The sequence below is a fragment of the Pongo abelii genome, chromosome 9 (assembly GCF_028885655.2).
Source record: "Pongo abelii isolate AG06213 chromosome 9, NHGRI_mPonAbe1-v2.0_pri, whole genome shotgun sequence".
Lineage (NCBI taxonomy): Eukaryota > Metazoa > Chordata > Mammalia > Primates > Hominidae > Pongo > Pongo abelii.
In genome coordinates, this window is record NC_071994.2 from 56,795,025 (window position 1) to 56,822,483 (window position 27,459).

At 35.7% G+C, this 27,459-nt stretch overlaps 1 protein-coding gene across 8 annotated transcripts in view; it reads right to left on the minus strand.

The window, feature by feature from the left end:
• Nucleotides 1-27,459, minus strand: part of PRMT3 (protein arginine methyltransferase 3) — a 127,614-nt gene that overhangs the window by 75,441 nt on the left and 24,714 nt on the right. For all 8 annotated transcript variants that reach the window (XM_054525818.2, XM_054525813.2, XM_054525819.2 and 5 more), the window contains one exon: nt 7,153-7,252. In XM_054525818.2, the coding sequence (XP_054381793.1) occupies nt 7,153-7,252 (100 nt within the window). The remainder of the gene's footprint in view (nt 1-7,152; nt 7,253-27,459) is intronic.

Here is a 27,459-nt window from a genome sequence, read left to right on the forward strand (position 1 = left end):
GTGGGCAGATCACTTTAAGTCAGCAGTTCAAGACCAGCCTGGCCAACATGGTGAAACCTCATCTCTACCAAAAATACAAAAATTAGCCAGCACGGCGGTGCACGTCTGTAGTCCCAGCTACTCGGGAGGCCAAGATTGGAGAATTCCTTGAACCTGGCGGGTGGAGGTTGCAGGGAGACAAGATTGCACCACTGCACTCCAGCCTGGGAGACAGAGTGAGACCCTATCTTAAAAAAAAAACAAAAACAAAACAAAACAGAACTACCACTTGACCCAACAATTCCATTACTGGGTATATAACCAGAGAAATAAAAATCATTCTACCATAAAGAGCAAGATGCACGTGAATGTTCATTGCAGCATTATTCACAATAGCAAAGATACGGAATTGGAATCAACCTAAATGCCCATCAGTGACAGAGTGGATAAAGAAAATGGTGTCACAGATATGCCATAGAATACTATGCAGCCATAAAAAAGAACGAGATCACGTCTTTTGTGGGAACATGGATGGAGCTGGAGGCCATTATCTTTAGCAAACTAATGCAGGAACAGAAAACCAAATACCACGTTCTCACTTATAAGTGGGAGCTAAATGATGAGAACTCACGAATACAAGAAGGGAACAACAGACACTGGTGCCTACTTGAGGGTAGAGGTTGGGAGAAGAGAGATGAGTAAAAAAAAATAATTATTGGGTACTAGGCTTAGTACCTAGGTGATGAAATAATTTGTACAACAAACCCCCACGGCACAAGTTATTACCTAAATAACAAACCTGTATATGTACTCCCAGATCTGAAAGAAAAAAAAAAGCCACTAAAAAAGTAAATAAAGTTTCTGCACAGCAAAGAAAACAACAGAGTAAAGAGACAATCTGCAGAATGGGAGAAAATATTTGCAAATTATTTAGACAGTAAGAGATTAATATCCAGAATATATAAAGAACTCAACAGCAAAAACCCAAATAATCTGATCAAAAATGGGCAAATAAACTGAATAGACATCTCTCAAAAGAAGACATATAAAAGGCCAGCAGGTATATTAAAAAATGCTCAACATTACTAATCATCAGGAAAATGCAAACAAATTATAATGTGATATTATTTCATGCCAGTTAGAAAGGCTGTTATCAAAAAGACAAAATAAGGATGCAAGGATGCAGAGAAGGAGAATTCTTATACACTGTTGGTAAGAATATAAATTAGTATAGCCATTATGAAAAAGAGTATAGAGGTTCCTCAAAAAACTAAAAATACAACTACTATACGATCCTGCAATCACACTACCGGGTATACATATTCAAAGGAAAGGAAAACAGTATGTCAAAGAAGTGTCTGTACTCCCACGTTTATAACAGCACTATTCACAATAGCCAAGATATAGAATCAACCTAAGTGTCTATTAAGAGTTGAATGGACAAAAAAAAAATGTAGCATATATACACAATATACAGTTTACAGGAGACAATTTGTATTTATAATAAATGTGTATGTGCCTATAAATGTAAGCTGTGCAAATTTGAAGGGTTTACTTTTACTCCCAGGTAGAAGTAAACAGTATTACTGATAAAATATTTTTAAGTTGTTATACAATTTTAGAGTTTAAAATAAAAATTAACAAGTATTTTGTGTTCTCTGAGGGATTACCTGAAAAATGTTTGTAAGGGCAGTTAATTCATGTTCCTGAATAACTTAACCTTTTAATATTCATGATTAGAATACTTTGTAACTTACTGAAGATTGAATAAAAGAAAGGCTAGGAAGTGGTTAAGAGCATAGACAAGAACAAAAGTATAGATTATAAGACCAAAATAATTATACACAAGGGACCTATTAATTACATTTCTATTTTCTTTGCTTTCATTTTATTCTTGATTCAGATGTTAGCATATCTATGAAAAAATATGAACCACAATTTTTCTTTCATTGTTCAACTACTATAAATATCTCTCTGTTAATACTTAACAGTACTAGAAAATAGTACTGTGGAATGGGAATTTTATATTTTATCTAAAATTATTAGGCATTGTCAGCACTGCCTAAAAATTGTTTCCAAGGCAGCAAACTGAGAATTATGCTTGAAATATACGTAAAGTACATTTTGATTCAACTAACGTTAAGAAAAATACCAAGAATACCCCAAATCCCAATAACTCACATCCATCAGCTTACTTTCATATTTCTGCACACCAACCACAGACAGTCAATTAGTAAATGCTAGACATGGAAAGAGAAAGTCTTCCGCTTTTACAAAGGGCTGTAAGCAAGGGAGAAGCCCTAAGAATGTTCTTCCTCCAAGAATTAATATTCTTTATTTCATGTATATGATAATTTTCAACTTTTATTGAATTAGCTAGCGTAGTAGCTCGCTCATGAGTTACAGAGTACTTAAAAGTTTGTATAACTTTCAAAACTGAATAGCTAAATTATTGAGATCTTATGTGCCAGAAACTGTTCTAAAAAATTTGCATGTATTAACTCATTTAACCCTCACAAAAAACCTTATGAAGTAGGTAATACTGTTATTTTCATTTTATAGAGAAGGAAACTGAGGCACAGAGCGGTAACATGCCCAAGAATGGAGGTAGTTTCCCTCTGGAGCAACATTCTTAACCCTGTCATATACTATCTCCATGCCTTCATGTGTTGTACATAAAATTATAAATGTCTGAGGCCAGCGAATTTCTGTCTGGGAACGTTCTCTTACAATTTTACAATTCACATTCCGTCATTATTTACTAATGCTAAGCCTCGTGGACTTAGTCTATGTGTTTGCAAAGTTATGCTGAAAACATAGAGGAAATATAGCAACACCAAATGAGTCAATTTGGCTTACTGAGTCAGAATTAGGGATGCTTACTTTAAACAGTTTTATTAAGCAGGCAGAAATAAGAAGCAATAAAGAACAGCTCTCAAAACAAGAACTTCTATTGGTAGACTAAAATGTAAAAAATGAGGACACATACACAAAGACATAGGTATTAACATCTTCCAGGAATTAAACTGTTCACATTTAACTGAGACAATTTTGTCAAACAGAAATTCCATCTGATAAAAATGAAAATGTAGAGCATGAGGACTACAGTTAGTAATATTGTATTGTATATAAAAAATTTCCTAAGAGAATAGATTTTAGGTGCTCTTATTACATACACAAAGACAGGTAAGTATGTGAGATGACAGACATGTTAATTTGACAGCAGTAATAATCTCACTGTGTAAATCAAAACATCATGTTGTACACCTTAAATATATAAAATAAAAAGAAAACTTCTCTTAAATAAAAACAAAAATGAAAATATAAAATTAAAGGCAAGCCTAAAACTGGAAATTTGTTAATGAAAGCCAAGTGATCGTTTATTAAATAACATGCTAACAGCAATAATTTAGCTTTTAAAATTACATTCTTATCTAGAAAAACCTTCCAAAATAAAGACAAAAATTCATGAACAGGTGCAGACTAGAAACATATTTAGATTAAGCCATGGAAATAGTGGACCACAGTAGAAGAAAACAGATGTACATCTCTGCAATATATGATTTCTACATTGCTCTACTGGATTACACATCCATTAAACATCTGTGCCCAATTCTGGAGGGTATATTCCATTTTTGTCTTTCCTTGTTGAAAATACTTGTAAAAAGAGAAAAAAAATGCTTAACCATGGTTCATTCTAGATTTTTGCATCCTTATTATGTTGTAAGTAAAAAAAATGCTTAACCATGGTTCATTCTAGATTTTTGCATCCTTATTATGTTGTAAGTAAAAAAAAATGCTTAACCATGGCTCATTCTAGATTTTTGCATCCTTATTATGTTGTAAGTAAAAAACAAAATAAAGACAGGAGTCTGTGCAATTTAAGTTTAAAATGCTGGTTCATGAAAATGTGGCTACAGATTTAAAATAGTTGTTTACCATTTGCCTACTGTTTCAGCCAATGTGCCTGAAACATGGAGAATAAAGTTTAGAAAGCATACCTGCCCTTTGTTTAATTATGTAATTGATGTTTTCCAGCTTCTCAAATCAAAAATCCTAATGAAAGTACCAAATAAAGTTAGGGACTTCTAGGATTTAGAATATGCCATAAATGATATTTCCAATCCACAAAGATGATTGAAAATAATTTAGCACAAGCCTTCTTACACTTAAGTGCAAATTTCACTAGAGAAATAAGGCCATCCAGAGCTGACTGCCATAGAATAACTGCCATAAGTTTAGTGTCCAATGCCCCACCTAGAGCACTTAAAACAGTTGCTAGACTTCAACTCACTTAAAACAAGGAAAGGCAGACAGTGAGATAATGCAAATGCTTAAGTAACACCTTTGTGGTGAGGAAGAAGAAAAGTTCTTAGTTATCCCTTCCTGGATACACTGATTTGTTTTTCATTACTGGCTTCGAAGAACCTTGGCTTCCAAACAACTGGCTCCTTTCATCTCAGGCTCCAGTGACTCCAGTGACTGCCTTCCTGATGAAGAGAGAGGTCTTACCCGACCAACGCTCTGAAGTGAAAGGTGTTCTTTATTTCAGTTAGAGCAAGGGTCCCCAACCCCCAAGCCAGGGATGGGTACTGGTCCATGGCCTGTTAGGAACTGGACTACACAGCAAGAGATGAGTGGCAGGCCAGCATTACCACCTGAGCTCTGCCTCCTGTCAGATCAGCAGTGGCACTAGATTCTCATAGGAGCATGAACCCTATTGTGAACTGCCCAAGTGAGGGATCTAGACTGTATGCTACTGATGAGAATCTAATGATGTGAGGTGGAACAGTTTTATCCTGAAACCATCCCATCCCCATCCCCCAATCCATGAGAAAACTGTCTTCCATGAAACTGGACCCTGGTGCCAAGAAGTCTGGGGACTGCTGAGTTACAACTACAAACTAGGAAAAGAGTAACCACAAAAGCTATTTAAAATAGAGGAAAATTAATATCAAAAGTCACTTATACAGAGGATAAAAGATATGAGCAGTCATCAAGAGAGTGAGACAACCAGACCTGATAATGCCCAGAAGTAACTAGCATTCCTAGGCTACTGCTACAAGAACCCAGGGCTGGGGTTGCACAGTGGATGCTGGAATTTCAGCATGCCTGTCCGGTGGAAAGTGGAACCACAAAAGAAACAGCTTTTGCCAGCAACACACTAGAGATAAAGTAAGAAGGGAAAAAATGCCCTAGCTTCTCCCTTTCTTAAATCTTGGGAGATTTAGTGTTTCTAGTGTTTCCCATTGGGTTCCCCAAACTCAGTAGAAGTTAGCCATCATTGGAGCTTGGTAAAGGCAGCCTGCAGGGTTAGCCTTCCTTGGTACAGAAGAAAGCAGAAGGGTACAAAATGGATTCCAGTACAACTTTCAATAAAGTTCACATCATAAAGACAATCTCATGAATTCATTCAATCCAGCTAACTGCAGTTATTAAACCAGCTGCCTCTAAGATATCAATTGCATATTAATAATTCTAGATCATCTTTCAGATTTGGAAGTGAAAAATCCTCGAACATCAATATCCAGAAGTATAATTCTGCTAGGCAGAGCAAGAACTATCCCATTAGTTATTGTAATCAGATATATAATAATGTTCAACTGAGGTAACAGGAAGTTTGGACAAGTCTTTCTTTTGGTTTGCCTATAAAGTCTATTTTGGAGTAATTTAAAAGATGCATTTTCTAAGAAGAGTAAAATATACAGCATAAACTATTTAAAATTCTTGTCAAGTATATGCGCCAAATGTGCTTTCTCCGAAGCATCTTTTCATAGTCTTTAAAGAAATGTTACATTTTTTAATTCATATCTACTCTTTCAATTCATGAGAAATCAGAGTGCTAATACAAATTCTTTGGTGTGAGAATATTGATATTGTGACTAAAGGTTGTTTAAGGCCAATCTTAGCATAAAAAAAAATCAACATACTGTTTCACATACAAAACAGTAACTGTCAACAGCTATGACTGTCATCAGCTCTAGACTGGAACTCCCTACACTACTACATTAAATCTGAATATTCCAAAAGTTCCTTGAAACATCTATTTCACTAGGATTATAACTATGTTTATTCAAAATTTATAAAAAATTATAAAGCAAAACTCATTGTTTTCAAAATTTTTTGATAAATTTTATGAAAATATACCAAATAGAACTTTAAGGAAAAAAATTATTTCAAAATAATTTAAAAATCTTTATTAGAAATACTATCCAGTTTATTTCTGTCAAACTGACATATCAGTAAGTCAAATCAGCTGTCAAATACATTTTTTTTTTCGAGGTGGAGTCTTGCTCTGTCACCCAGGTTGGAGTGCAGTGGCGTGATCTTGGCTCACTGCAACCTCTACCTCCTGGGTTCAAGCCATTCTCCTGCCTCAGCCTCCCAAGTAGCTGGGATTACAGATGCCTGCCACCACACCCGGCTAATTTTTGTATTTTTAGTAGAGATGGGGTTTCATCATGTTGGCCAAACTCCTGACCTCAGGTGATCCACCTGCCTCAAATTCCTGACCTCAGGTGATCCACCTGCCTCAGCCTCCCAAAGTGCTGGGATTACAGGTGTGAGCCACCATTCCCAGCCTCCATTAATTTTATTTTCCATATATTTAAAAATAAATATTCTGTCTTGACTCAAGACTTCAACAGCAAATTATAAAGCGATGTAACATACCTTTCTTTTAATATTTCAATAACAGCAATAAATTCTATTTTATGTGATAATGGACATTGATTACATGGCCCAACAGATTAGAAAGATAGGACATTCAGTATGATAATGGTGGCAATATCATGTTAATTTTGATGAAACAGTCCTAATAAGTTCTTGTTAGTCCCTGGAGGCTTTCAGGCAAACACTTAGGTATCTAAAACTTAGAAAGTAGGAAAATAATTTATTAGGATTTTTAAGATAAAAAAGATAATTTATCACTTTTTAAAGATTATGAATAGCCAATAAATAAGGGCCATTTCAGAATAAACCACAGTAAGAAGACTGTAGCTATTTTTTTAAATTACACATTATAGTATCTAATATAGCTATTTAAAAAATAATGTCACCATTCTGCCATGTATGAAATATAATTAAATTCATGAAAATTATTCTCTTATTCATTACTTTAAAAAAGTTTTTTCATTTTACCAATGAAAGCAGTTTTTTTCTGTAAACACTCACCATCCACTCAGATATGATAACATCTACTTTTTCTACAGGAAGATGAACTTCTTCAATCTTTCCTTTAATTAGTGTAATAGTATCTTCAAGTTTATTTAGTCTGAAAATTATCATAATGAATTAGATTAGTAGGTTAAACAGATTCTGAAAGCTAGTTAAATTACATAATTTTTTGCCAACAACTCGTATAGTTTTGTGGGACAAAAAAGTATTTCAATCAAAGTTTAGTTGTTCTTTGGACATTATAATTATTTTATGGTTATTCCATGAATGCCCAAAGATGTTTCTGGTTAATACGGCAATACAGTGAACCAATATTTAAAATCTGAGTTTGAAAAGATCCAAATTTTATCAAGAATAACATGTCAATGAAGTTACATGTCTTTAAAACAAACAACAACACAGTGGTGAAGACAGACATATAAGACATATAAAAGTATGGTTTAAAGGGAAGTGGTGTGTCTGTCACAGGGGTGAGAGAATTTGAAGCCCCAAGCCCCTACTCTAACCCCCAGATTCTCTAGCATTTGTCAGCTATGTGATCTTCACCAAATTTTTAAGTAATTTCGTTGAGCCTGTGCTACTCCTGTGTAAAAGAGAATAATACTGACCCTATTTACTTCACAGGCTATTAAGAGGATCAAATACTTGTGAAAGCTATACATGTATCTATAAACAATAATGACACTATCATCAACAAAACATTAAGTGTTATATAAAACCTGAAATCCTATCACTATCAAAAATTAACCTTGACCAGTGGCATTCATTAGATGTTCTTATACACTTGATCATAAGATTAGCAATATTTCCCCTTCTTTTATAATATGAAACAACAGTTATTTTCACAAAGGTGAATGTAAGCTGCTGGTTAAGTTTACATCTGATTAATAAATTCTCAATTCTCAGAATGTACATTAACTATAGAGGATTTTTTTCCTGCATCAAAGAAGAAATTGTCCCCCCTTAACTTCATTGGGTATTATTTACAAACAATTCAATGCATTCATTTTAGGGTAATTTTGTTAAATTCTGAAAAACAGATACTTTGTTGACCATCACAATCAATATATAGAACATTTCCTCTTCCCCCAAAGATTAGTGCCCATTCCCAGAAAATCTCCCCATCCACAAGCAACCACTGATTTTCTTTCTTTCATTATACATTAGAGTTGCATTTTATAGAGTTTCATACTAACAGAATCGTGCTGATTCTTTTTGTGCCTGGCTTCCTCCGATAAGCATGATACATTTTTAGTTTCACGTATGCTTTTGTGTATATCAGTAGTTTGTTCCTTGCTACTGCTGAGTAGTATTCCACCACATGGATAAATCACAATTTTGTTTATACATTTACCTGTGTATGTAATTCTGGATTGCTTCTAGCTTTGGACCATAATGAATAAAGCTGGTATAAACATCTGTGTATAAGCAGAATTGCTCCATCAAATGGTAGTGTATACCTAACTTTTTAAATAAACTGCCAACTTGTTTTACAAAGCATATAAACAATTTGACATTTCCAGCAGTAATACACGTGCATTCCTGTTGCTTCACATCCTTGTTAATACTCACTATTGTTGATCTTCGAGATTTTCACTGTGTAGAAAGAATTCATTGTAGTTATAAAGTGCATTTTCCTAATGATCAAGCATTTTTTCTAGGCTTGCTTGCCATATTCCAATGTCTTCTTTTGTTCGAATCTTTTGCCCATTTAAAACATCAGGTCAGTTGTATTCTTTCTTTTTTTTTTTTTAAAGACAGGGTCTCACTCTGTTGCCCAGGTTAGAATGCAGTGGTGCAATCACAGCTCACTGTAGCCTCAACCTCTCTCAAGCTCAAGTGATCCTCTCACCTCAGACTCCTGAGTAGCTGGGACTACAGGTGCGTGACACCATGCCTGGCTAATATTTGTGTTCTTTGTAGGGATGGGGTTTCTCTATGTTGTGGCTGGTCTCAAACTCCTGGGCTCAAACAATCCACCTACCTCAGCCTCCCAAAGTGCTGGGATTACAGGCATCAGCCACCACACTTAGCCCAGTTGTATTCTTATTACTGAATTCTAAGAGTTCTTTACATATTCTGGATACAAATTCTGTCAGATTTATGTACAGTGAGTAATTCTGCCATACTGTGGCTTGGTTCTTAATTTTTTAAATGGTATGTTTTGAAGAGCTAAAGTTTTTAACTTTGATAAAGACCAACTTACCATTTTTTTCTTTTATGGTTCATGCTTTTGGTGACATATCTAAGTAATCTTTGCCTACACCAAATAATTCACCTATGTTTTCTCCTAAAATGTTTTCAGTTTTCATTTAATTTTCCCATATGTATCTTGTTCATTTTTCCCCCATATCAATAACTACTGATACAGTGTTGAAAAAACTTTGTTGGACAGACTATCAACAGTGACAGTTTCCACGTTGTTGGGAAAACTATCACTAACTTACGGAATTACTTTGGTATCTTTGTCACAAACAACCATGTATGTGTGGATTTATTTCTGGACTTTCAATTCTGCCCCCAAATTTAGATGTGTATCCTTATGCCAATACAACACTTCCTTGATTACTATAGCTTTAAATTCAGCCAAGAAATTTGATAGCGTACCTCCTTAAAGTTTATTCTTTTTAAAAATCCTTCTGGCTATTCTTGATCATTTGCACTCCCATACCAATTTTTTTTTTTTTTTTTGAGATGGAGTCTCACATTGTTGCCCAGGCTGGAGTACAGTGGAGCAATCTCGGCTCACTGTAAACTCCGCCTCCCAGGTTTATGCCATTCTCCTGCCTCAGCCTCCTGAGTAGCTGGGACTACAGGTGCCCGCCACCATGCCCAGCTAATTTTTTGTATTTTTAGTAGAGATGGGGTTTCATCGTGTTAGCCAGGATGGTCTCGATCTCCTAACCTCGTGATCCACCTACCTCGGCCTCCCAAAGTGCTGGGTTTACAGGCGTGAGCCACCGTGCCTGGCCTTTTTTTTTTTTTTTTTTTTTTAAGAGAGAATCTCACTCTATCACTCAGGCTGGGGTGCAGTTGTGTGATCATGGCTCACTGCAACCTCAAACTCCCAGGATCAAGAGAATTTTTTGGAACTGATAAAAAGCATTAAGCCACAGACAAAAGTAATCCAATGAATCTCAAGACTAAATTTTTAAAAATCTTTAATACTTAAAAAAATCAGAGAAAAAAATTAACAAATGCAAATTATCTTCAATGGAATAACAATTGTTCTGACACGTGACTTAATAGCAATGATGAAAGCCATAGATAGTAGAATATCACCAATGAACTACGCAAACCTTTTCTTAAACTGCCAAAGTAAAAATATTTTAGACTTGCAGGACATATGATCTCTGTTGCAACTATTTAACTGCTATTGCTGTGTGAAAGAGGCAACAGACAATATGTAAACAAAAAGCCCCAGCCGTGTTCCAGCTTTACTTACAAAAACAGGTAGCTGGCCCATGGACTGAGGTTTACCAACTCCTGTGCAACAATATTACTGCCAATGTAGAATTCTATATGTAGAGAAAAGTATCTCCCAGAATTATAGGCAAAATACATTTCAGACCAACAAACAACAATCTCTTTGGCTACTGACATAAATGTACAATGAAGGAAATATTAAAAAATTAGTTCAAGAAGAAGAAAACTGGTCCTAGATGGTCAGGGAAAAAGGAAGAAATGAGAGAAGCGAATGGACATACGTGGATGAATGAATACATAAGATCAGAGTGTCAAATCTAATTCACATGAACCAGAGATCTTACTCAGTGTCAAGCTTTACAAATAATTTTTAAAATACAGGGAATCAGGAAGTCCAGACTAAGAGATTTGGGAAATTAAAAGCAGCTGCTTCAGTCCTGCCTTCCCTATATGAGCTACACAATCTCTGGCCCAGAGTAGAAAAGGTCTTCAAACGGGGTGGATGGGTTATCAATTCACACAGTAAGAAGCCTTGCTCTATGGGCCAGGTTGATCCCTACTTCTTCTGAGTCTCCTGATTGCCTGTACCTTTGAAATTATTAATAAAGTTTAAAACTGGGTAATCTCTCTTGGTAATATTGGGTAATTAGGTTCACGTGTGTCTGACTTGACACTATGTTAGCTCAGGATGGTGCTGTGTGCAGGACTCTCTTGCAGACCCATGAATCACAAAGGCTAAGGAATTTTTTTTAGTCAGAAAAAGGAAGGAATTAAAAAAAAAAAAAAAACTGGCAGAGGATTGAATCCTAGCCTTGGTAGGAAATGGCAAGATTTAGAGAACTAGCTAGTGGACTGGTAGGGAATAGTACGCAGAGGGGAAGATTGTGAAAAATCCCATTCTCTGGCTATTGCTAGTTTCTAATAAATGTCAGTCCTTTTAAAGAGGAAATGGCGGCGAGAGAGAGTTTTTCCTCTCACTGAAAGACCTTCTTATGCTTTTACGTCTACCTGGAAAAATGAAGTATTCAATAGGAAAGTAATGAACTTAAAACTATGAGTTGTCACAAAGACAATGCAGACAGAGGACAAGTTTCGGGGACTACTATGTTCTGAGAGTATTCAGTAAAAAACAAAAGAAACTGTTTTACAAAGAAACACAAGAAAAGCCTGGTGATTCACTATTGGCATAAACTCTCAACATTTACTACTGGCATAAATTCTCAGAATTAACAATCAGGGAAACACATCACTTACTTTACATACTACTGAGTAGAAGGGATAACTGGCTTGATGATTGATCCCCAAGTGGCTGTGAAGAGATTCTTCCAGGTGGTATGACAACTAATCTGCTACAGTGAGTAAAAGCAGGATTGCAGCATACCTACCCCAAGAGGGGTTACTGCCATACTCTCTTCCCCACATATAAAGCAAACAGTCCTTCTGAAGGAGTAGGCATGCTAGGAGTGCAACTGAACTTAGATAGGCTTTATGATAACAATAGAATTTACTGCTATGGACACAGGTGACAATATGCAGAAATTAGCAACTCCCCATTCTCGAGTACTTTATGTAATCTTACCATTAGGAGGCCAAGAGAATATTCAAGAGGCACTATCTGATTGACTGGCTCAGTTAACAAGCGTGGGGCCCACATGATGTTTTTAACATAAAAAGGAAAAGGAAAATCAACAAGAGGAAAGAAAGGACAAGGGAAAAAATAACCAGCTCATTAAGAAGGACTCAATGGTTTTTGAAAAATGACGTAAAAAAGAGAAATTAGATGAGGGTTCTACGAAGAAATTATTAACAAGCTTTGTAGAGGACAGTTCGAATCCTGGTGGTCATTAAGGGTTTTTGGAGACTTATTTTTTGCATAAGTGATTGCAGAAAACAATAAAACAAAAGATACCTGAGAAATATATGGCAAGGAGATAATGATCAAGGTCAGAAGGTGGTGGGGAGGAAGAAATTAAAACAGCTGACCCATGATTCTCAGCCAACATTTATTGGGGGATGTTAATCCCCAGGGTGAATTTTCCATTTAAAGTGACTTAATGTCCTTGCATTGTCTGGGAGGAGGTTAAAAATATTAACAATAGGCCAGGAGTGGTGGCTCATGCTTATAATACCAGCATCTTGAGAGGCCAAGACGGGAGGATTGCTTGAGCCCAGGAGTTCAAGACCAGCCTAGGCAACATAGGAAGAACCTGTCTCTACAAAAAATAAACAAACTAGCCAGGCATGGTGGCGTGCGCCTGTGGTCCCGGCTACTCGAGAGGCAAGGTGGGAGGATCACTTGGGCCTGGGAGGTCAAGGCTGAAGTGAGACATGATTTTGCCACTGCACTCCAGCCTGGATGACAAAGTAAGACCCTGTCTCAAACAAACAAACAAAAAATAATAATAAATTCTGATTAATTATGTATTCAGCATCTTGATACTTTTACCGTAATTTGTTTATAGCTTCTTTCTAATGTCTGTACTCATAAACATACATAAACATAAAAACAGTTTTGTTTTTTCATATCCAATCTTATATTTCTCTTTTTATCATATTAGTGCATTGGCTAGGATCTCCTTTATAGTGTTGGATAGAAGAGGTGATGAAAGGTATCCTTGTCCTGTTCCTGAACTTAAAGAGAATGCTTTCAATGCTTCATCACAATACTGGTTGTAGGTTTTGTTTTTATAGATATTCTGTATCAGCAGTCCCCAACCTTTTTGGCACCAGGGACCAGTTTCGTGGAAGACAATCTCTCCATGGACCCGGGGGTGGGAGATGGTTTTGGGATGAAACTGCCACCTCAGATCATCAGGTATTAGATTCTCGTAAGGAATGCACAACCTAGATCCCTCGCATATGCAGTTCACAATAGCGTCTGCAATCCGTGAAAATCTAATGCCCCCACTGATCTGACAGGAGGCGGCGCTCAGGCGACAATGTTTACTCACCCACTGCTCACCTCCTGCTGTGCGGTCCAGTTCCTAACAGGACACCCACAGATACTCATCCGCAGCCTGGGGAATGGGGACCCCTGTTCTTTATCATATTAGGACACTGCTTTCTAACTCTAGTTTGCTAACAGTTTTAAATACATAGATACATTGAATGGATACTAAATTTTATCAGACTTCTATACTGCATCTCTTGAGACGCTCTCAATAGATTTTTCTGATTTTCTCATATTTAACCAACTTTGCATTCCTAGAATAAACTTTACTTCCCAATTTATTGCTCAGTTTTCCTCTTTTTTTTTTTTTTTTTTTTGAGACAGAGTCTTGCCCTGTCACCCAGGCTAGAGTGCAGTGGCACGATCTCAGCTCACTGCAACCTCCGCCTCCAGGGTTCAAGCAATTCTCCTGCCTCAGCCTCCCAAGCAGCTGGGATTACAGGCATGTGCAACCATGCCGGGCTAATTTTTGTATTTTTAGTAGAGATAGGGTTTCGCCATGTTGCTCAGGCTGGTCTCGAACTCCTGGCCTAAAGTAATTCACCCACCTTGACCTCCCAAAGTATTGGAATTACAGGCGTGAGCCACTGTGCCTGGCCTAGTTTTCCAATATTTTTATTAGGATTCTTGCATTTGCATTCATGAATGAGTGACTTGTGATTTTCGATTCTACTGCCTTAGTGAAGTTTTAGTATAAAGGTTATACAGGCCTCATATAATGATGCTTGATTCTTGATAAAAATGATAGTGTAAGTACAAAGATTAATGAATGGGACCAGAACAACTGGGTCATCTAAATAGAATACCAAAAAAAGGAACAAAACTGGACCACCACTTCATACTATATACAAAAATCAATGCCTAAGTGTAAAAAGCACAATTATAAAGCATTTACAAGAAAATATACCCTCTATAACCTAAGAAAAGGTACAGATTCCTTACTCAACTCACAAACAGTGGCAACTATAAATAAGAATGTTGCCATATGAAAACTGAGAATTTCAGATCATCAAGATATTACAAAGAGGGTAAAAAGGCAAACACGAATGAGAGAAGACTTTCACATTACATAAAACCTATCAACAGTTCAAATCCAAAATATACATATAGATTGCCTACGAATACTTGAACAAGACACAACTCAAAAGAAACCTGAGCAAAAGGCATAAACAGATATTTCACAGAAAAAGGAAATCCAAATGGCTAACAACTGCATGAAAAGGTGCTCAGTTTCATTAGCAATCAAAGAAACAAAAATTAAAACTGCAATGAGATACTGCTACACAAATGACTGGAAACATTTTTTAACGGTGGATAATACCAACCAGAACTGTTACATACTATAGGTATAAGATAAAGTGGTATAATCACTTTGGAAAATAGTCTGGCAATATCTAGGAAATTTGAAGATATGTATACCCTAAGGACCACAGTTCTACTTGTAAGTATACACCCCCAGATGTGTGCACCAGGGCACATGTAAAAACTGATCATAACAAAATTGTTCATAGTAGCCCATCTGATCAAGAAAGAGCAGTGGAGGTGGGTGGGATTCTCAATTGGTGGCAAAGTTCTCTTGGCCTGGGTGATGGTTACATGTTTAATTTCATTTGTTATTTATGGATACTTATGCATATTAAACATGTTTATTGATGTTTTATGTACTCATTTTACACATTTCATACAAAAAGTTTTAAAGAAATGCTTATGAGTTTTTTTTTCAAAAGGGTATTTAATAAAATTCTGATGAAATTGCTATAGTTGCTTGTTGCTTACCGAAATACTGATTAAGGCTTTAACAATGACAAACACTTCAAAGAAAACGGAAGGCAAGCTTCTTTTAAAAGAGAAAAATATTCCCATTGCTTAAAAATATCTTCAGAATGGTTATGCTGAAACAAGATCTGTGTTCTGTAAAAGACCATCTGCTAGGCCTGTTTATCGTCTGCTACAAGTCAAAATCCTATTTGTATCAGTAATTATTTGTTGTTCAAATATGACTATAACAAGAAAGATTATGATTTAAGGGAAAACACAGGAAAAAAGACAAAGCCTTGTAATTCCCATTAATTTTGTATTAAAACAGATATCATTGACACAGACAACCTCTTTCATGAGACTGTTCATTACCACCTGATTTTTTCCATTCATGAAAAAAATATACAGATTTTACTTAGTTTTCTTAAGTGGCTACTCACTAAACCCTACTTCAGTATAAACCAAATGAATCTTTATCTTTGGAAACACCTACTGAAAAACTAGCATGATTCTAATGTAAAGAAATATGACGAGGTAATAAAAAGGATATCTTTAAGTAATTCTCTAAACTAATCCAATAAAAATGAAATTATCAACTTTTTCTGAGGGGAAATTTTGTTAGAACACATACTTTCCTATCTTATTTCCTATCTTAAAAGTAGCAATTTAACTTTCATTTCATGATACAGGGACATCATCATGATTAATTATCTTGTACAAAGCATACAGAGATAAAAGACACAGTCCATGCACTTACGGGTATGGTCTAAGAGAGACAGAACAGTAAACAGGATTGGGGACTACGGAAGCTCAAATGATAAATCCTTATCTAAGTGACATCTGAGCTTAGCCAGGAAAAGACGCAGCATACACAAAGATGTGTACAGGTATGGGAGTAGAAGAGGGCTGCGTGTATGCACAACTGCCTCGTGTGCGTGTGTGTGAGACAGAGAGAGAGAAGCAAATTTAAATAACTTTGAATGGTTTAGTATGACTAGAGCAACAAGAGACAGTATATAGTGACATAGTTGGGGGATATTTAGAGGTAATGCTAAGACTTATCTTCAAGTCTAGATTTTACTTAAAGATAAAGAAGAGTCATTTCAGGATCTTTGGAATAAAAAATATAGGATTAAATTTTCAATCTACGTTTTCCCTATGTGATTTAGGTAAAAGATACGGTCTATGTTCTAAGGAAGAAGATGGTCTAGTGGGGAGACAGACAAGCAAACAGCATAAAGTACATGTGAGTTCATACAATGAATACCTAATCAAGTGCATTTAAAGTCAGTGATAAAACAAATTTAAAGTTCACCTAGAATATATGGATGATAGCTTATGGGGGAGCAGAAAGGAATATCCTAATAGATATAAATAGATACAATATATACTATTCATTTACTTTCAGTTCAATATGTCATCGAAGTATACATATTTATTTCTCTTTTGCTCCCTAAGAACAGTGAAATGACAGTAACATAAAATGTAAGACACTGATAAATGCATGGAGATTTTGCAAGGGAATATCAAAGAGTCAAAGAATCTCATAATTTATTGAGAGAAAAAAGGGAATGAAATTATATTGGTAAACCTGTGAAGAAAGACCCAGTACTCAGTGCACACATCAGCAAGCATGACAGTGGAGGTGGAGCCATTCTTCACAACGCAAACCATTGGCGTCAAGAGATTTACAAAGTGGGAGTGACAAAGGGACTAAAACATTACTGGGTTAACTAAACTGACCAGTCTCCACCCTTTCCCCTCAGAGACAAAACCTATACCAGTTACCTTTATTAAAGTATCCAGTCCTTCATTCATAAATGTCAACAAAAAGCAAGACTTCTTAAACATTATGAAGCTGGGGGTAGATTTACACACATCCCATGAGAAATGAACTACCAAGAAGGTATGGAGCATAGACCTGGAACCATAACGGGCTATTCTATGAGCTGCTCCCTCCCAAATGTATCCTCTTTATTTACAAATGTGTAGCTGTGCAATTACTAACACTGAGGACATTTATTGTTTGAAACTAGCAATAACTCAGTTCTAATAAAGTGAAAAAAGATAAAAATAGTCATCTGGAATCTATCAGAAACAATGGGTTTGCAGGCTTTGGTGATAATGAGTTACCTGGCTTTGAATATGTAATGTCCTGAATCTTGAAAATTGATTAATTAATTCATTGAATAAGTACTTACACTGAATGCCTAGGACGTGCTGGGTCCCCTTCCTGGTAGTTGGGACACATTAAAGGATGAAAAAAAGAAAAATTCCTGCCGCACCACGGGGAGCTGATATTTTAGTAAAGTTTATATTCCTATGGATTTCATCTCTGTGACCTAAGGCTTTTGAGAGTGGCAAGAAATATACCAAAATGTTGATAGTGGTCTCTGATAGTAGAATCATATGTAATTTACCCTCTTTTATGTCTTCCCAACACAAAAATATCTTCCCCCCACCCCTTCTTCCTTTTTATTTAAAATAGAGGAGAATTAAGTGGGGAAATCAGTCTGGCTGCACTACAGAGAACAGATGACAGAGAGTGGTGGGAGGCAAAGACAAAGTACAAACAATTGGTCCAGTTAAGTGCAGATGCATTAATTCAGGTGAGAGATCTAAGAATGTAAAGTAAGACATGAGAAACATCATGGATAGATGAGAGACACATTTGAGAAACATTAAGGATACTCAACAGGACTCTGTCTCCAACAGGTATGTTGGGTAAAGGGGAAGAAAATGTCAAGTATGAATCCCAGGTTTACAACTCGGAAAAAATGAGTGAATGCAGCAGGTCTGTTTTGTTTTACTCAGTTCTTTCTTAGATCTCTATAGCCATGGCAATGATTCTTGATCAAACTCTAAGAAAAAGAACTCCTAGATCACTCATATGATTGCAGAATAATGATGTTACTCTATTTACCTGAAGCAGTAGGTTTAGATGAAGCAGGTTGACAACATGTTTAAAGTAAACATGAAGATTCATCATGCACACTTGTTACCTGGTTTGGGTATATACCATGGCTGGTCACACGGTGGAAATATGCCTACTTGACCAGCTAGCTTTGAGAACTACAGTCTCTAGGACTCATGCAAATTTCCCTGGGTAGAGACATCTCACATGAGCCTCTGAGGTATGAAGCTGGGAAGGAAAGAATGTCTTGTGTAACTCTAGTGGAAAAAGTGAGAGAAACCTTGGACGTCTGCCTGTGACCTCTTTGCCTATGGGCATCTTTTTCCTGCTGTTTCTCCACTATACCCTTTTCTGTAATCCTAGCTGTGAGTACAGCTTTATACTGAATTGTGTGAGTTCTTCCAGTAAATCACTGAACTAGTGGGTGGTCATGGAATGTACCCCATAAAGACAGAACCACTGGGGTGAATCAGAAATTAAGGAGATTTCGGGGTATACTAGGAAGGGAAATAAATTTAATTTCCCTGTAAGGTGTCTTGATGACCTTCATGACCTTCACCAGAGTTCTATGGCTTTTGAAGAACAAATTTTTTTTAAAACCATTTTAGCCTCATCAGTGGTTCAAATTTCTCTTTGGCTTTAATTCACATTTCTGTTATTTCTATTAAATTTAGAAACAAAATATGAAGTAGCATCCCTTATTTCAAGAATTTTTGCTGGTGTATTTTGTAATCCTTTTCCAAAACACACACACACACACACACACACACACACACACACCCCCACCACCATCTTTAAAATCATTACCTTAAGATACTTTACTTCTATTCAAAAACCTTAACTAAGCATCTACTATGTGTATCAGGCACTTTGTTAGGTGTTAGGGATAAAAAGATGAGGATAAAGCTGTTGTCCTCGTGTCTAGAGAAGAACACCTGCATAAACATGACAATAAATCAAACTACTCTCTAGACTTTTCTTAATGTTTCTTTTCTAACAGTATTCTAGACACAGGCAATATAAAATATTGCATCTTTAATGTCAAACTGAGATTGAGTGTACTGCATTATGGCCATATGATGGATCAACCTTCTCCTAAAAACTCTTCTGCAGTAACATCTGAAAGTCTGAATAATAAGCTATTCCATAGCTGTGTCAATGAGAAACCAAAGGCACCCAGAATAATGGTAAAAATATTAAACAGACGCTACCTGTGCTTCCTGAGGGTAATAAATACAGTATACAATTGTCTGGCAACTGAATAGCTTTGCTATCCTTAGGTAAGTTTACGTTGCCGAAATGATCTTTCACTGCAGAGTTCAAAGTATGATAGCAAAAATAAGAAACAATTTCTGATTCTCTTCCTTATGTCACTTTGAGACCTATTTGCCCTTACTAACATAACATCTCAGAAAATCTATATTGTTTTATTCATGTCTGCAACCTCAGAAGAGCCAGCCTAATCTTCTTAAAACCTAATATACTGTCAGTTTACAGTAACAACCAAAATGTATCCTATTCTAAACTCATTTCTTTAGAAATGCTAGATCACCTTTTTAAATAAAAAAGAGATAAAAATTGTTAGTAGAGGTATTTATTATTTTTTTGGTAGAAACAGTTCTCATTATCTTGCCCAGGTTGGTCTTGAACTCCTGGTCTCAAGGGATCCTTCTACCTCAGCCTCCCAAAGTGCTGGGATTACAAGTGTTTAAGCACCATGCCTAGCCAAAAATCATTTTAAACATAACCCAAGAATTGTTAAGTTACATGTGTTTGAAGGAATAAAAGACTCTGTATTTTAAAAATACCTATCTTTTAGAACTTAAAGTGCCTTTTATAGATGTAGGCTTGTGGAGTTTAACAGAAGACATTCTGCTGTATATAGACTTCTGACCAAGAAAAGGGCCTCAGAAGGGATTAGGACAACTTAGAGCCTGTTAACCAGAAGAGCTGTTTTTGTTGACTGATGTTATAGAAAGCTCCAATATGCAAGAGTAGACAAGTATCAGAGAAGTTAAGAACAGAGTTCAAGAGAGGCAGGTGAGTACAGAGTACGACTAAAGCTTGAAGTTTTATGGTATAAGAGAATAGAGATTCTGAAATAGAAAGAAGACAAAAAAAGTGAGTCACAGTTTGACAAGATAGCTGCAATAAATGTCCATTTTAGAAACATAACCACTCAAATGTGAAATATTATTTGAGGCATTGATGCCAAGCCAAACATATGACCACTACTAATAATTAACATGATTATCATTACTGCTAACATTTAGTAAGCAGTTACAGGTCCAGCCATTTTGCAAAGCATCATAATGGATACAATTCCTGTAACAATCTTATGAGATAAGACTCTATCAACCTCATTATATAAATGAAGAAATCAGGGCTTAAAGGGTTGTAGTGAAAGAAAAATTAGAACTCAAGTCATGTCTGGATGCTGAGATGAGCATCCTATGTGGCCTCCTCAACTGGTTAGAATAATGAGTCAGTAAACTGCAGGGATATTAACAATTAACTGTTTCCTACATATTCTTTTAGAAGTACATTCACAGAGGAATAGAAGGCATTTCACTCCAAATTTTAAAATTTCAAATGGAAGACAAAGGAGAGACACATATGAACACTATAAAAATAACTACCTTTTCACAATATAAAAAAGGCAAAGAACATTTCTGAAGAAACAGTACAATGTGGGCTTATCCAAAACAAAAAGGCCTGCTTTTCAAACTATCTATAGGTTTTAAGTAAAGCAAACTACTGAATACAACCAATACATACCTTGTAAGTAGTTCAATGGAGATAAGGAATTACAAACTGGCTATGAGGATAAGCTATGGAGTCAGGCTGCCTGGGAACTAATTCTGACCCCACTATAGAGAAAGAGTCTCACTATGTTGCCCGGGCTAGAGTATGCTGGGTATTCACAGGTGCAATCCTAGCACACTAGCAGCCTCGAACTCCTAGTGTCAAGTGATTCTCCTGCCTCAGGCACATGCCACCATGCCCAGCCTCTTAATCTCTTATAATAGGTATAAATAATCTACATCAAAGGAGATTCAGTTATACCTGCACCAAAGGAGATTCAATAGAAAAAATTAAATTAATGTTAGCAATTTTATTATTAAATTGGGACATCTAAAGATTGAGTGCTAAGTCATTTTCAATAAATGTTCTCATGCACCAACACTCAAATGTATTAGGACACATTTAATGATATAATGTATAAGTTTTACTTTAAAATACTCCAACAAAAACAAAAACAAAACAAAAAACGTGGGAGGGAAATGTATAAAAAAGTTATCGTAAAAAATTTGTAAATGTAGACGCGGGTGATAGGCACACAGGAATTCATATCATTCTCTCTACTGTCATGTACGGCTGAAAATTTCAAAAATCCTTTTAAGGAACTCTCTGATACTTCAAAGCAAAGGTGGGGGGGTTCAGACTACATAACTGTTCAACAGTTTTGTGAACAGATTTTTAAAAATTCATATTTTTGCAAAATGTATCTGGTGAACAAATGCTTCCCTCTGCTCTGATGACCATGACCTCTATTAATGATTGGCAAAAATAATGTCTATAATGAATCTTAAACATGGCCATCTAGCATGAGGTAAGACAAAAAGGTCTACACAAGTTTCACTGGACCTTGATAATAACAACTATAGCCTTTGATAGTTTCCACCTGAAAAGAAAACTAGGAATTGGGTGACAAAGTATTCAACAAGCAACTAGAGTACAAGCCTGGTCATTAGTACTAAAAACTGTGAGATAATAATAAGTCTGCTTCTTTAGTCCTTTAAATACATCTACTTGTTCAATTTCCACACTGTACAAAGGGGGAAAAGAACATATGCAGGAGCTTTATAGATAATTAGAAAAAAACAAGTCTTACGTGGATATAATTTGTTTTGTTAAAAACCCATTATCACAAAGTCACAATACACGGCTGTTCCCTCTGAATCAACTGTGAACCTGCTGTATAATAAAACTTTTCTTCACTAAGCTTCTAGGTATATGCTCTCATGAGCAATGTTTTAAAATTATTTTTTTAATGTGATTATTTTTTGCAAAAGCCTATTTATAGTAAATATGTGCTCTATGCAAAATGTTCACTTAGCTAAATTGGTACTTAAACTGAATATAAACTTAAGTTTTAGTCATTTTGTTACACTCTCCATGCTTAGTAGTAATCTTTGTCACAAATGCTATTTCTCTGACTGCTAACATTACAGAAAGAAAATAATTATTTGCATCCTTGATGAACACTGATGCAAAAATCTTCAATAAAATACTGGCAAACCGAATCCAGCAGCACATCAAAAAGCTTATCCACCATGATCAAGTGGGCTTCATCCCTGGGATGCAAGGCTGGTTCGATATACGAAAATCAATAAATGTAATCCAGCATACAAACAGAATCAAAGACAAAAACTACATGATTATCTCAATAGATGCAGAAAAGGCCTTTGACAAAATTCAACAACTCTTCATGCTAAAAACTCTCAATAAATTAGGTATTGATGGGACGTATCTCAAAATAATAAGAGCTATCTATGACAAACCCACAGCCAATATCATACTGAATGGGCAAAAACTGGAAGCATTCCCTTTGAAAACTGGCACAAGACAGGGATGCCCTCTCTCACCACTCCTATTCAACACAGTGTTGGAAGTTCTGGCTAGTGCAATTAGGCAGGAGAAGGAAATAAAGGGTATTCAATTAGGAAAAGAGGAAGTCAAATTGTCCCTGTGTGCAGATGACATGATTGTATATCTAGAAAACCCCACTGTCTCAGCCCAAAATCTCCTTAAGCTGATAAGTAACTTCAGCAAAGTCTCAGGATAAAAAATCAATGTACAAAAATCACAAGCGTTCTTACACACCAACAACAGAGAAACAGAGAGCCAAATCATGAGTGAACTCCCATTCACAATTGCTTCAAAGAGAATCAAATACCTAGGAATCCAACTTACAAGGGATGTGAAGGACTTCTTCAAGGAGAACTACAAACTACTGCTCAAGGAAATAAAAGAGGATACAAACAAATGGAAGAACATTCCATGCTCATGGGTAGGAAGAATCAATATCGTGAAAATGGCCATACTGCCCGAGGTAATTTATAGATTCAATGCCATCCCCATCAAGCTACTAATGACTTTCTTCACAGAATTGAAAAAAACTACTTTAAAGTTCATATGGAACCAAAAAAGAGCCCGCATTGCCAAGTCAATCCTAAGCCAAAAGAACAAAGCTGGAGGCATCATGCTACCTGACTTCAAACTACACTACAAGGCTACAGTAACCAAAACAGCATGGTACTGGTACCAAAACAGAGATATATCAATGGAACAGAACAGAGCCCTCAGAAATAACACCACATATCTACACTATCTGATCTTTGACAAACCTGAGAAAAACAAGCAATGGGGAAAGGATTCCCTATTTAATAAATGGTGCTGGGAAAACTGGCTAGCCATATGGAGAAAGCTGAAACTGGATCCCTTCCTTACACCTTATACAAAAATCAATTCAAGATGGATTAAAGACTTAAACGTTAGACCTAAAACCATAAAAACCCTAGAAGAAAACCTAGACATTACCATTCAGGACACAGGCATAGGCAAGGACTTCATGTCTAAAACACCAAAAGCAGTGGCAACAAAAGCCAAAACTGACAAATGGGATCTAATTAAACTAAAGAGCTTCTGCACAGCAAAAGAAACTACCATCAGAGTGAACAGGCAACCTACAAAATGGGAGAAATTTTTCACAACCTACTCATCTGACAAAGGGCTAATATCCAGAATCTACAATGAACTCAAACGAATTTACAAGAAAAAAACAAACAACCCCATCAAAAAGTGGGCAAAGGACATGAACAGACACTTCTCAAAAGAAGACATTCATGCAGCCAAAAAACACATGAAAAAATGTTCACCATCACTGGCCATCAGAGAAATGCAAATCAAAACCACAATGAGATACCATCTCACACCAGTTAGAATGGCAATCATTAAAAAGTCAGGAAACAACAGGTGCTGGAGAGGATGTGGAGAAATAGGAACACTTTTACACTGCTGGTGGGACTGTAAACTAGTTCAACCCTTGTGGAAGTCAGTGTGGCGATTCCTCAGGGATCTAGAACTAGAAATTCCATTTGACCCAGCCATCCCATTACTGGGTATATACCCAAAGGACTATAAATAATGCTGCTATAAAGACACATGCACACGTATGTTTATTGTGGCACTATTCACAATAGCAAAGACTTGGAACCAACCCAAATGTCCAACAATGATAGACTGGATTAAGAAAATGTGGCACATATACACCATGGAATACTATGCAGCCATAAAAAATTATGAGTTCATGTCCTTTGTAGGGACATGGATGAAATTAGAAATCATCATTCTCAGTAAACTATCGCAAGGAGAAAAAACCAAACACCACATGTTCTCACTCATAGGTGGGAACTGAACAATGAGAACACATGGACACAGGAAAGGGAACATCACACTCTGGGGACTATTGTGGGGTGGGGGGAGGTGGGAGGGATAGCGTTAGGAGATATACCTAACGCTAAATGACAAGTTAATGGGTGCAGCACACCAGCATGGCACATGTATACATATGTAACTAACCTGCACATTGTGCACATGTACCCTAAAACTTAAAAGTATAATAATAATAAAATAAAATAAAATAAAGAAAATAATTATTTGCAGTAGTGAAACTGATTTTGATTTCTTCACTGCACTTCTTATCTATGCTTCCTTCCTATAACTACATCTGACACTCAAGCAAAGATTCTAGATATACTTTGGAGCTAGCAGGAAATCTTATAAAAATGACACTTTACAAGATTGAGAGAATAAACATTGGTAAGCATAAAATATTTGACACAGCAAAGACTAGTTTGACTTATCTACTTCCTACTTCACTACATTAAAATTAGTGTTCGAGATTCAAAAATTTGGCTGACAAAATGATCAGACTCCCTGTCCAAAAATACACACAGAAAAGACTGAAGACAAGTACTTTGAGTCAATGATTACAGACAGAGGATCCTTATCCAAATAAGTCACATGTCTCTACCTATTCTATCCTAAAAAACTGACAGAGCTCAAATTTTGGGTCTTAGGTATCTTGAACCCTAACAATTTTAATGAAAAGCTATTATGCTAGATTGCTGGGTTTAAATCTCATTATTACTATATAAAAATCTTGTTAAAATACTTTTAGTTATGCGCTTACTTAGCTGAGTTAACTTTAAGTTATATCAAAAACATGTTTGTATTGAATCCTGTAAGTACTACTAAAGACACATTCTGTTAGCTCTGGTTTTATAAGTGAAAGATCTAAAGATGAGATGGGAGGAGCAATTTATTGTATTTGAGTACATGGAAAAGCACTCCTTTGTGACTGCAGATGTCACTTGCTGAATCAGGGACATACTTCTTTCACACTTCTATTTTTGCCCACTGATGTAGAAGATACTATCTTAACAGAAAAAATACTGATAGATGCAAATTGACACCCATCCTTTGATTAAAAGTAAGTTGGTAGCTTTCCCGGAGACTTTAAAAACAAAGACTATTAATCCCAAACTATTCTGGGCTCTGCACCAGTGACAAATATACTTTAGAAGGTCTTCTAACTAATAAAAATATTTAGGATTATGTGGGCAGAAGAAAAATTGTTCTTAAATCTGAATAGAATTACTGTGAATATCTTTAAATAATATTTTTAAACATTTTCAAGGTTTTTAATACTGGTATTAAATTATAAGATTTACACAGACTACCTGACCATTTATTTTGAAAAATCATAAAATATAATTTTTTTAAGCAATTGTTTTTGATGGGAGCTCATCAGTATACCAGAAACACATTCAATTCCAGTGTCTTGTTCCTCCAAAACTGTAACTCTAGATCAAAAGTAATATATCACGAAGTGTTTAGATGACCGCAAAGAAAAAAGGACTGAAAACTAATTTCCCTCTAGCAATAATTTGTCAGAAAACATTTTCCTCATTAAGTAATCGAATGTTAAATGTATATGTCAGAAACATTTTAAATATTTTACTAAGAAGCTTGGACACTGTACACCCTAGCACTAAATATTAATATTATAAACGATAAATTTTAGGTGTAATCATTATATAAACATGTTTCTACAAAGACAGTGGGAAATCAAGACTTCTGTAAAATAAAATGAAACAATGTATTATAATTCCTTTCCATTTCTTTCATAGAGTTAAGAAATTAAAATGAGAGCACATCTAGTCCCATTTTATAGTAAAAAAAAAATGACTAACTCATAAATGTACTAGAAATTCTAGTGGAAATGTGGAAATAGCTTTCATAAGACTAGAAATTCTAGTAGAAATAGCTCACCATAATTTTACTATCAACAATAAAGTTTTGAGAATTCTTCTAAAACAATCTCTTCTTTGGGACAGTGGTTCTCATATTTGTTTGGATGGCAATGAATAAGCAATTGAGGGTACTCTATGGAACCCCCAAAATGATCATGTTGTACTTAATGCTATCATAAGAACTAGAAAAAGCTTAACTAGATATCTATCTATATATATGTATGTGTAATTCTATAATTGCAATTGCAACGTGTGTGTGTGTGTGTGTGTGTGTGTGTGTGTGTGTGTGTGTGTGTATTCCAATACAAAAACTGCAACCACAAACCATTATCTATGAAAAACCTAAACAAGTTCAGGGCAATTTTTCCATTAACACTGATTTGGTATTTGTTAATAATAACCATAGCTAATGCTCCAAATATTTAACATGTGGCAGGCAATAGGCCAAACTGATTTACATGTATATCTTACTTATAACTTACGCACCTCAAAATATTTACTATGTGCTGGGCAATAGGCCAAACTGATTTATATATACGTATTATTTATAACTTATGCATCTTATTTACAACCACAAAAGACAGCCATTATGTTTTGTTTGACAGTGAAACAACTGAGATTTCTAACACGTTAGATGTACTTTAACCCAAGTTCCAAGTACTGGTTAAATGGTAGAGTGAGTATGCCATCCCAAGCTTGATTCAAACTTGTTCTTCTAACCACAACACTATCCTTCTAGTTATAAAATAAAATCTAAACAAATTTAAATATTTTATATAATCATATTTAAATTTTTAAACTAATCAGAAAAGACCAACATTAATCAAATTTTTAAAATTTTTTTTGGAGAAAGTGTCTTGCTCTGTCACCCAAGG